A 12152-nucleotide genomic window follows, 5' to 3' on the forward strand; every position below is an offset into this window, starting at 1 on the left:
TAAGCTTCCTCTTCAGGGTGGTCCTAAGAGACTCTATGACGAGCAGAGTTATTTCTCCTTTTTGCTGAACACTGTCAGTTCATGCCTCTTGGTTGCTTTCCATTGGAACTTGATCCTTCCAAATGGTCAGATACCTGAGGGTAGACTCAGAAGATAATGAAGAAATACTACATCTCCAAGGATGTCTTAGCCTAGATATTTAGAATAAAATGTATGAATATGGATTTGATGTTATGAGAGCTTTAGAGGCGCTGCTAGTTGGATTTTGTTACCTTTTAAGAAAACTGTTTCATGAATAATGCATGTAGCTGCTCCCCAACGAGCCAAAGGTGCTTATCTAAGTAAGGTTATACAAACAAACAAAATGAGTGCTTTTCTGTGTACATTTTGTCTAACACACCTCATGACATCTCGGTCAGTATATTTTGCCCATTTCATCAGTTCTGCTCAGCAAACACGCCTGAACAATGTTTTTGTTTTTCCCTGCTCGTTGTTTTGGGGGGGAAAGTAGGGCAAGAAATGCTGCAGGCTCATATAAGTCCCCGGCCTTTGAACACACACACTCACACACACACGGATCAAACGAACACGGATACATGAGCTCTAATAACTTCACTCTGATATCGTCACAGTGGAATGAAGTAAAGGGATGGCTAAGCAGGTTATGTTAGTGGAATGATTTAATTTTTTTCTTCCATCTCTGTGACTGTTTTCACGTATTCTGCTCTGAGGACATCAAAGGATGGATTTAATATCAAATGACCACATGGGTGTGAGTGTGTCTGCAAGATTTTGAGGAGACAGGGAGGCTGGTGTTGCTAGGTGATGGCTTGGCGCTACTGAGGGAGGCGGGATGAGACATGATCAGAGGAAATTCTTGCTATTGAAGTCTGAGCCTCTGACTCTCCAACACCTCTGCTGGCTGAGGTCCACCTGACTGATGTGCCCATGAGGTGCTCTTAAGAGCAGACAAGATGCACTTTATTTATCCAAAAGTCAGGTAATTCCTTTGTCACAGTAGTTAAAAATGAACCATAATATGAATTTAAATACAAACTTTGAGTAATAATAAATGCAAGAAAGAAAGAAAAAAGCACAATTTATGTAATAGCTTACTAAATGTAGTGAAAACAGAATAGCAAATATAAAATGAAATTAAAATTGTTTTTTTTTTCCAGGTCAATTAAGAAAAAAAAACTAAACCTCGGACGTGTTGAATGATTTAAATTTACATACATTAGCTTTAAAACAGCCCGTGAGTTCAGGTCTAAGACAAGTGGTTTCAGGTAATCAATCGAAGCCAGCTTTCCTCTGATTGGCTGTTCCTTGCAAACAGAAGGTTGGTACAGAAAGTGGGTGGAGCCTCTTTTTTCACAGTGAGAGCTGCGTGCCTTAAATGGGATCCACTCTTAGTGACGTCCCGCAAATCTAAGAGTAGGTTTAAAAGAAAAAAAGGACTAATGGCATTCATAAGTGCAAACTCACATACATCTATCATAAGACATAACAGTTCAAACACTGAGCTGCTATGTCTGCTCCCAGATTGACACTTTGATGTGAATTTCAGATATTTTAGACTCCCAGAGACTGGCTTCAAAGTTTTTCAGTTCACAGAGTTGTTGCGTCAGACACATGAAACCTGCAGACACCACCACTGAAGGAGTCATGGAGATTACTTGTACACCCACTGACCTCGTATTTGCAATAAACAATATATGACAGGAAATAAGGAAAAGCATAATATTTTGTCTTAAATCATTAAACCATTGGCTTTTGCTTGACATCGTGAGTCAAGCTCGACCATTGGGGACTAATTTATTTATTTAATTAGAGATTCACAGTGACCAGAAGAATCCCACTGACCTTTAATATCCCATGATTTCTCCTTCAGCACCATGATTAAGTGAACTGTCAGGACCACTACATAAAGGTTACCCTCTCAGTGAATTGTAAAAATCTTGGGATGTCATGTAACTTCATAACCACAAGGGGGCATTGTTGCCTCACTGCTGCTGTAAAACTGGTTTCCTTTGAGCTTAAAAGCTGGTGAAAGAAAAGTGAGGAAATATTTTATTTTTAGCATAACTGTGGGTTACATATTAATCCATGGGTGTGTTTGTAGAGTTACAGCTCTGTCTGGTATTTAACTCGGACTGATTATGTCTTTAGAGAAGACACAGAGGCAAAGAGCTGATATCTGTTGAATTTTTTTGTAAACTTTACCTCAAAAGGTTTGCACAGTTTTTCTGTGGTTATGAAGTGCCCTGTAAAATATTTGCCCTCTTCCTGATTTCTTAGGGGATTTTTTTCACACATTTGTCACACTTCCATGTGCAGATCATCAAACAAAAGCTACCTGGCTGTATCTAAAAAAGTAATTTTCTCCTAAATCTAATAATTTGTCGCCACTCTTGTAACAAGAACTGCCGTCCTGAAGCCATGAAGCAACCCCAGACCATCACACTACACATGTTTGACTGTTGCTATGACATTTTTATTAAATCATGTGTTAGTGTTAACTTTTCAGTCCACAGAATATCTTCCTATGTCTTGGGAATCATCAGGATGTTTTTTGGCATACGATGAGCCTTTATGCTCTTTTTGATCAGCAGTAATTTTCACTACTCTCCTATGGATGCCATTTTTGTTCAGCAGCTTTCTTATTGTTGAATAATGAACTTTGACCTTAAATGAGGTGAGCGAGGTCTGCAGTTCTTTAGTTGTTGTTCCGGTTTCTTTTATGACCTCATGGACAAGTAATTTTGGAAGGTCGGCCGCTCATGAGAAGGTTCACTGCCGCTCCAAGTTTTCTCCATTTGTGGATAATGGCTACTGTGGTTTGCTGGGGTCACAAACTTGGGGCATCGTTGTCTACCACACAAGAGCTATAAGAAAATATTATTTGCCCCACTCATAATTTAGAACAATCTAAAAAACATTAACATAATATTTCTCCAACAGAGAGTTAGATTTTTGTCATTGCTCAATGTTATATGGTAATTGTATCGTCTTGATGCATTCTCAATCATCCAGGAAAGTAAATCTCCAAAAAGTTGATTCTGTTCATCTGGACGTAGCGTTTTGTGGGAGAAACGTTTCGTCACTCATCCAAGTGACTTCTTCAGTCTCAGCTGACTGCAGGTTTCGCCAAATCTTATAACCAGTGAGAATTTGCATAATTAAGATTAAGGAACTGACCCCCCAGTCCATTGCTCCTTCAGTGGGCTGGTTTCAGTCATTATGCAAATGTACTGTTTATAAGATTGGGGAAACCTGCAGTCAGCTGAGACTGAAGAAGTCACTTGGATGAGTGACGAAACGTTTCTCCCACAAAACGCGACGTCCAGATGAACAGAATCAACTTTTTGGAGATTTGGTAAATTTCCAAATGGAAAAATACGTTTTCAATAATGTTGAAAAACAAAACCAAAAAACAACAGATAATGAAAAACATTTATTGAAAGTTTGGTGGTTTTAAAAAACTGTATAGAAAACAGCTTCCCTGAAAGTTGAACCGCCTGGGCTGTACCAAAACTGTAGCCTCTTGCGCTTGAACTGTATCTCAGCAAATACAATGCTGCCACCTTGTGGTCACTTGTAGCATCTGGGTCTTTAATGGCGATATCCACACTCTGGATCCAGACTCTTCTAGATTTTGAGAAACGTCTTCAGGACCTAAAGCTGTCTGATCGATGTAATGTTACGACTGAGGCTCTTTCTTCATTTCACAGCGTTAAGCTGCATTTGCGGTAACCCATGACTGAAGAAGATAATAGCTTCAAACAGGATTCTAGTGCTTGTTTTTGTTTCTTCACATGTGAGGTATCAATTCATTTCTTCAAGGGAGCACAATTAGGACCTAACTGTAACATCTACTCTTTACTTGTAGCAGTTTATAAAAAGATGAAATTAATATTGAGCAGAATTGATTTCAGCTCATTGGTGCAACCCTCCACAAAAATCCGAGTTTTCTACGTGGCAATTTGGGAAAATGAATTGCCCACCCCTGCTCTAGATCATAGACTGGTGCAGTTTTGCTATTTAAACTATGACATATCCCATGATCCAGCTACTCAGAGTTTGTCGTAGAGCTAGAGATAAATTATACAGATTTGAACATTAAATTGTGACACTTAGAGAGGGTATAAAGCGGATATGGTCTTGAAGCATTCATGTGGTTATTTCTTGTACTTGGAAAATTACGAGGGGTCACAAATACAGTATTCATAGTATGAATTTTACACGACCTCATTACTGTACTAAAAGCTGATTCTGATCAGGTGAGACGGAGCGACTTTTCTTCTTTCACTTGTCAGCAATGCAGAGTTTAGGCTGCACGTTTCCTCCTCCCCTTCTTTCTTCTCTTTATCTCTGAAACATACATTCACATGCGTTATACAAGCAAATGTGAAAATGTGAGTCTTCGCATCTCAGCATCACAGCACTGACAGTTGTTTACTTACTGACTGAAGTATGGCTGCTTTCACTCTGATTATGAGCTTTATCAGTTGGGACTGGAGGCTTTGATGCCCTCAGCAGATATTTTGGTACATGCTGAAAAATAAGAAACATTTACAGAGTTCAAGAACAGCTTCATGGGAAGATTAATTTATGATGTGGCAACTTATAATTACATGAATGCATTTTTTTTTTTTTTGCCAAATCCATCTTTGAAAAAAACAGCACAGTCTGACATCCTCCTCTCTGATGCATGAATGTTTAAAACAATGTCTTAATTGAAGTCATGCACCATGAAATGTTTTATAGCACATTAATTCTTTTTAATATTTTATTTTTATTTTTGCATAAAAATGTGCAAAAGAGGGATAGTGGATATACTGGACAAAGGATGTTGACTATGGAGCAGCCAGGAAAGAGATGAAGGGGAAGATCACGAAGAAGCTTCATGGATGTAGTGACAGCAGACATGCAGATGATCTGCTGTGAAGATGCCAAAGCGGCGCAGCTGAGAAGAAGAGACAAAATAAAAATGTAGAGAAAAAATGGAGGCAATCCCACGCAGTAAACAGTCAGGCCAGCTGGGAGTCGAATCGTGGACTCGCTGCCGAGGGCGATCGAGTTACCCAAGCAGAATAATCTTTGGTATTTTGTATTGTTTTCAGTTTGTTTTATGGTTTTAAGATATGTGACAAAAAAGATATGGAAACATTTAAGCTCAATTTCAGCTCCACATGTTTTTCCTCTACTTGAGTTCAAGGATCACAGTGCACAAACTTATTTATGATGTCCTGAGCTTCAGTTCATCCTTTGTCTAAAAAAGCGGTTTCAGCTCCTCCCCCTTTAAGGCCAACCTCTCTTTAAGCCAGATTTCTTGTGATTGGCTGTCAACAGAAGGTTTTGACAGCAGGGTGACAGGGGCTTTTTCAGAACATGTAGAGCAGCCTGAAGCCAGAGCTTCTGGGGCTCAGCTGACTTAACTAGCTTGACTTGGGGAACCTACTTACTAGTTACTTTTGGGAAAACCCACAAATAGTGTCACGCAAAAGTTAGTGAGAGGAGGAAAAGTGCACCCGATAGCTGACATATTTACTCTCCTCTAAGCCCATTCAAAGTTGAATCATAGTCCTCAGCCTGCCCACAGACGACGACAATGAGCTTGTTCTCCATGTCTGATTGCTGGAATCCTGTTTTCAGCCTTTATTTGTTGAATTCATACTGAATTATGTCGCTGCAATGACTACATCTACTTTTTTCTTGGTTTTTTTATATTACTTTTTGCTTGTTGATATTGCAGAGACTAAATCCTACACCAATACCAGGTCTCAGTTTTTCTAAAACTGAGTAAGTGCATCAGCAATAAAAATTAATTGGCAGTATTTAGAAGTACTGTAGCATATAACATGAGGCTGGGAATTACCAAGGAGGGCAGCAAGAACATCAGCAGGTGCATGGGAGGATGTGATCAAAGGTTTCCAGTCAGAGGGTAAGGCAAGCAGGACTTTTATAGATACGTGCAAATTTGTGATTATTTCTATAAAAAGGTTCAAGGCCTCAGCCCAAAAGAGTTGCAATTCATCACACAGATATCCACTGATGCATATACTTCTGGGTCTACTAAACCTACAAGGAAACTGTACCATAGCATCACATCACTGAACAACTACACTGCAAACTGTGAAACAATGATGTGAGAAAGACGTAAATGGTAAATGGCTTATACAGCGCCTTTCTACTCTAAGCTGGCAGCAAGCAAAAACAAAGGAAAACATTAAACTGCACGTACAGTTGTGAACTGCACTGCTAAACTCTTGCACATTTTTTTATTTTCTTTTGCAAGTCAGGGGCTGCCAAAGTAATTTCGTTTTGTTTTTTCAAAACAAATTGTCAGTACAAATTCTGAATCTGCATCTCCATACCCTGAAACAGTTAACATATTCTATACATCTCCACAAAAGCACATCTTTCCATTTAAATATGCAGAAGTTTTCCCCCTTCTCCTTTTAGAATGCATAATCTTGCATTGACTCGTGCTTCAAATGACGACCTGTTGTTCGGTTTCTTAATTTGTTTTGGTTTTTTGGTTTTTTTGCATTGCAGAAAAAGCAATTTGCAGGACTCTGAAGCTTGAACTTTTGGGATATAAGGCATATTCGTACATACTATTGTAAATGAGTATCCAGTATTCCAACAATATCTATATTTAAAAATGTTTTTTAAAGGAACAAAATAAGGAAAAGAATGACAGTTTCTTACTCTAAACTTTTTTTTTTGTTTAGATAGGACCAGCAGCAGCTGCCCTGTTCTTCACCAACAGGCCTACTATAGACGTGTGTGCAGATGCTTGACAGGTGGAAACATCTTCATGCACCAACATTAGTGGCATATCTTCAGGAAAAAAAACAGTGAGCAGAGTAGAAAGTGTGGTTAAACACCGCTGCGCTGCTCATACAGTAACAAGTATGCACTGCACGATTGTTAACATCAGAGAAACCACGATCGAGGTCTTCTCTTCCTGAGTGTCTAACACCTGGTAACTTAAGTTAAGTAAGTGTCCTTTGCTCTTACTTTTATTTTGGAGTCCTTCAACTTTACAACAAACCATCCACAAACACACAAAGAAAAACTAAAACATCACATTAAACAGGGTCTAGGTGCTAGATTTGTGTGCATCAGTACATCCTGTTTTAAGGGTCACATGCTTCAGATATGTCCTTATTTAAAGTGCACTGTTATTAAATAATTGTGATGAACTGTTTGTGAGACAATAGTCCTAATGAAGACTTCAATTATCTGAATCTTTTCCTCAGTGTTTATAGGATGAATGTCGTTCTCTTCACTGTAATAGTGACAGAAAATGTGCTTCCTTTGTGCTGGAAGCCAAACTCTAGTGGACAATGGAAACGAAATATATTCAGCTCACTTTAAAAGATGCCTATGTCTTTACTTTTTTAGAAAAAGGATTCTTATCTTTGCAATACACGATATTTACAATTTAGCTTGTAATTTGCATTAAGCCTCAATCACACAGGTCTAGGAACCAGTTGGTGACCCTTGGCAACCGGTTCCTCCTGTTGCCAGGGAAAATATGCATTCCCTGATTAGCTGGTGAATGGTTGCTGGAGGTTGCTGGGTAAAACTGGCTGCAAAGAGAGTGCTGCAGCAAAAAATGAAAAATTGTGAGAAACGTTTGACCTCAAAGAAAAATTGTGTTTTTCCCAATTCATCAATAACAACAACAGTTCTTTGAATAGAAGCAGTCTGCGTAATACTGAACCCACCCAGGAGGTTTGTGGTCCATAGCTTGGCCTGCTGCCGCCTCTGTTCTGGATTCTTGCGCTGCGTCGCCGTTCGGTGGAGCTGCTGGGCCGATTTGTGGAGGAGGGCCGAAGACGACTGCTGGTAGAGGGAATTTCTTCCACTTCAGCCAGGAGATCTGTAAGTTCTCCATCACTGATCTCCTCCTCTGTCAGGGAGCTTTCTGTACAGCAACAAGTTCACAGAAATAAATGTGCTTTTAAAAAAAAGGAAACACTGAACGCTGAAACACTTTAACTTTGTTAAGAAAAGTGTTATATAAATAAAGTATTTATATACTTTATTTATACTTAAATAAAGTAAGTACACCCATGTGATAATGCCATCATGTGATAATGCCTGAGTTTTTGGTGCTTTACATTGTACTTACAACAGGTGTCTTACCTGCTGTTTCTGTGTATGACTGGTCGCTGTTTTTTTTGGCAGGAATGACACATCGTTTAGCCACAGTTCAGTTGTGTGTATGCAATCTGCTAATGGCCAAAGCAATTGCAAGGGGTTTTTGGTGCAGCACCGTATACATTTTTGGGATTAATTTCACTTATCAACAGCTTAAACCTCCAGCAACAAGCAAGCTGGGTAATTTTCTCCTGGTGACTGGTGCTTCCTGAGAGTACCGGTCCAGATCTGATTTCAAACTGACAGCTATTGATATTAACAGGATCATAAACATAATGTACTGATGTACATTTTTGCCCTCTTGAGAGGAAAAACTAACATTTCTTATTACTGACACTGACCTTTGCTGCTCTTCTCTTCTGTTGCTGATTTTGTTTGCTATTGATAGGGCTGTGCGACATGACCAATGCACAAAACCATATTTTTATGGCCCTAGCAGGGCCTCCAACAGAGATTGCCCTTGTGTGGGTGTGTCCCGCCATCTCTCCTGCCTCAGGTGCCACTTTTTTTGTACAGCTGACTCCCATCAGCAATTAGAAGTACTTAAAGCCAGAGAAAGGTGAGCTCTAGTGTCAGAAACCCATGTTGGGTTGCAGCTAGTGAGCTGTGCGTGTTTGGTGACTAATCCTTTTTTACTTACTTTTCAGTTTACTGACCAACACCTGAGTTTTGGTTTGTTTCTTTAAATGGTGATAGCAGCTTGACCATCTCTTTTAATTCAGTTATTAATAGAAGCATTAAAAAACCTCTTTAATTTAACCATTCTGCCTCTCTCCTTCATCCCCTGGACCTTTTTAGGGGAACGCAACACATACATTTATAAATATATGTTGTAATGGCCGCTATCTCGTTATCTTCCTGAGTCTTTATTAAATGGCGTGCCGCTGGGAAAAGCCTGCTCTGACATTTGAGTTTTATTTTGAGCACAAAATAAACGACAGAGTGAAAAGATAAGTGTTTTAATATTGTTAGTCGATATATTTCATCACATCGCACAGGCCTAGTTATTGGTTTAAACTTAGTAAAATGTCATGTAAGTGCATATAAGGAACATAACATTTTTAATGGCTCATTATTCTAGCCGTGAACCTTTAACTACACACTTTTACCTGTAACATGAGCAGTCACTGCACACTCGGGACAAACCCAGTCACCTTCAGGTCTCGTGTTTAACGTTGGTCTCAAGCAGTGCATATGATAACTGGAAAGAAAAAAATGTAGTTCTGTACATATGAGCACCAGCTGGGACACATGCAAAACATGAGTGGCGCTATTCAAAAAGCATCACAGGGTGGAATCACGACAAATCAAAACGTGTGAAATCATACCCTGAATCACAGAGTATGCACACCAGAAGCCGGTGCCTCCGGTCTCCACGACCACATTCCTCACAGATAACCGCAGCACTGCTCCCCTCCTCTTCATCACCACCATCTTCATTTTTTCGTACGCTCACTTTGATCTGGGGAAGCACAAATACCTCAGCCCACTGTTCACATATATAATGCTGGATTTCCATATGCCACCTCCATCAAACCTTTTTTTGAACGTCGTCTCCAGGGCTCCGTCTCTGGTAGATTAAGGTAAAACTGATGCGATCCACTGGGCAAGTGTTAGCTGTCTGAAAATCAATAGAAAGAAAAGAAATCTGTGAACACAGCAGTGTCTTAAAATTTCATTCACATATGTTTGTAACTACTCACTATCACTTTGGAAAAAGTGAAAACAGTGGAAAAAACACAATTCTCAACACATTACATTACTTATATTTGGCCAACAGCATAGAACTTCATTTACAACAATTTGCAAAAATTATTTTATCAATAAAAAAAATAAATCAAATCTAAAATTCTCACCTTTAAATTGTTAAAATGATTAACCGCATTAACATTATGTTCAGTCTGTGTCAGAAGAAGCCTTTTTGTTTATATTGTTTTTATGCTGTGCATGCACCCTTTTACCCAAGCGAAATTTCCTATTTTCCATCAAATGAGCTGGTATGGCTCTTAAAGAATGTTAAACAACATTTACGACTTTAAAGTATCTGTGAAAGGTGAGGGGAGTTTACCTGGGACCACTGGAGAATACATTCAAGGCAAAAGACGTGCTGGCAGTTCTCCAGAGAGCCCACAGTCTGCTTCTCAAAGGGATTCAGGCAAATGTAGCATTTCACTGAATCACACATCAAATCTTCGCTTTCTGCACCAGCTGTATTCAACACAGGGGATCTATCCATCTGTTTGTATCAGTTGAAACCTTTACTATCAATATGACTGATGTCCGCAATACCTTACTGCTTACACACCGTTAAAACGGAACAGTTATAACCAAACTCCATTTCAGTGGTTTCTTACAAAGAGTCACTGATCGACCACAACAGCAGGTCAGCTAGCATTAGCCGCTACTATCATTTCCTGCTGCCGCGTTAATATAAATATATATCAAAATATGTGTAGCCTCATTATTAAGTGATTCGTTCTTTACTTAACTTGTGTGACAGGACATCAATTATATTTAGCCCGTAAAATTAAATCTGTAGCTTCTTTACTACTGAACTATTTTCATGTTCCCCGCTACCCGTGAAAACATCCGGTCCTTTTCTTTCAGAATAAGAGCGGTTAATCGCGCTTGGTCTCTTTCACTTCCTGTAGTAAAGAGATAGTTATCTTAGAAACCAACTTTTACAAAATAAAAAAAATAGTAATTGAAAAAACCGGAATGATCAGTGAATGCCCCTCTGAAGTTTGAAACATTAGTAGAAAATATTGTGTTATATTCTGAATCCCTACTGATTCAGCTGACCCTGCAGAAACATACAGCATGCTCAATCCCGCCTATAAGAGTAATAATAATAATAATGATAATAATAAAACAACAACAACAACAACAATAATAATAATAATAATAATAATAATAATAATAATAATAATAATAATAATAATAATAATAATAATACACTTTATTCGAAAGTGCTTTTCAGAACACTCAAGGACAATGTACACAGCAGAATAATAAAAGCAACATAAAAACAAGCAGTTTACACAATCATAAAAGCATAAGACATAAAACTAATTTAAAATAGCAGTGTGGGGAGGTTATGTGGGATAAGCTATTTTGAACAAGTGAGTTTTGAGTCTGGACTTAAGGAGAGAGAAGGAAGTAATATTTCTTAAATCAGGAGGTAGGGAATTCCAGAGTCAAGGAGCAGAGCAGCTGAAGGCCCTGCTCCCCATGGTGGCAAGACGGGCAAGACGGGGAGAGGGGACAGATAGAGAAAGAGAAGAAGAAGATCTGAGACACCGAGATGGGATGGTGATCTGAACCAGATCAGAGTTATGGAGGGGAGAGATGATGAATAGTACCATCTACATTAGTCAAAGAGGTCTGCAGTATGCATCAGTGGGCAAGATACTGAACCCTGAGTTGCTTCTGATACATCTCCCAATGTTTTAAACTGACAGAAAAATAAAACTGTATTTTGGAAGTCATTATTTTTCAAGACAGAAACGTGGGACTACCTTGCACTCTCTTTACTGTGTTTTGACAACTGACTCAAATCAGTCATTGGGCTATGAGTCCTTAAGGTCATGGAAAGGAGAGCTTTTGCTTTACAGTGTGTTGGCTTTGTGTTTGTGTCTGTTCATGCCTACTCAGTGAAGAGGAGCTTTGGGCCATTTCACCTTCTGACTAGCTTTCATTTTGTGACTAACTTCTAGGGTTTTCATCTGTGCTCTTTGGTGGGTATAGTGGCTTGGCTGTCTCTTTCAGTTTAATAATAACAAAAAGAAACTATATTTCAGTCTGAATTTTTCCTAATTATAGTCTGCAGTATGTATCAGTGGGCAAGATTATGAACCTCAAGTTGCCCCCGATACATTTGTGTGACTGAGGGTATCAGAATGTTGGAAAATTAGCTTAGGCATAAAACTGGGTTCTCAATTAGAGTACAAAAGTACTATATAATTATCCAGTAATGG

General features: G+C 38.9%; 1 protein-coding gene across 3 annotated transcripts; it reads right to left on the reverse strand.

Annotated features, from left to right (window-relative positions):
• Positions 1-3447: 3447 nt before the first annotated feature.
• On the reverse strand, positions 3448-11019 carry LOC146551154 (PHD and RING finger domain-containing protein 1-like). Of its 3 annotated transcripts, XM_085260756.1 has the most exons (7): positions 10244-11016; positions 9713-9796; positions 9504-9637; positions 9285-9376; positions 7740-7939; positions 4464-4554; positions 3448-4371 (listed from the first exon to the last, which is right to left on the reverse strand). In XM_085260756.1, exons 1-7 carry the CDS (start codon positions 10409-10411, stop codon positions 4328-4330), a joined length of 813 nt encoding a protein of 270 aa, XP_085116882.1. In that variant the 5' UTR covers positions 10412-11016; the 3' UTR covers positions 3448-4327. The 3 variants fall into 3 exon arrangements, with proteins under 3 accessions (XP_085116882.1, XP_085116883.1, XP_085116881.1); XM_085260757.1 differs by lacking the exons at positions 3448-4371; positions 4464-4554 and adding an exon at positions 4567-4966 and having other exon boundaries at positions 10244-11018; XM_085260755.1 differs by lacking the exons at positions 3448-4371; positions 4464-4554 and adding an exon at positions 4973-7615 and having other exon boundaries at positions 10244-11019.
• Positions 11020-12152: the final 1133 nt, after the last annotated feature.

Source organism: Mchenga conophoros, linkage group LG20, assembly GCF_057382185.1.
Source record: "Mchenga conophoros isolate Kocher_MC1m ecotype Shallow Benthic linkage group LG20, M_conophoros_male_GT1.1, whole genome shotgun sequence".
Taxonomy (NCBI): domain Eukaryota; kingdom Metazoa; phylum Chordata; class Actinopteri; order Cichliformes; family Cichlidae; genus Mchenga; species Mchenga conophoros.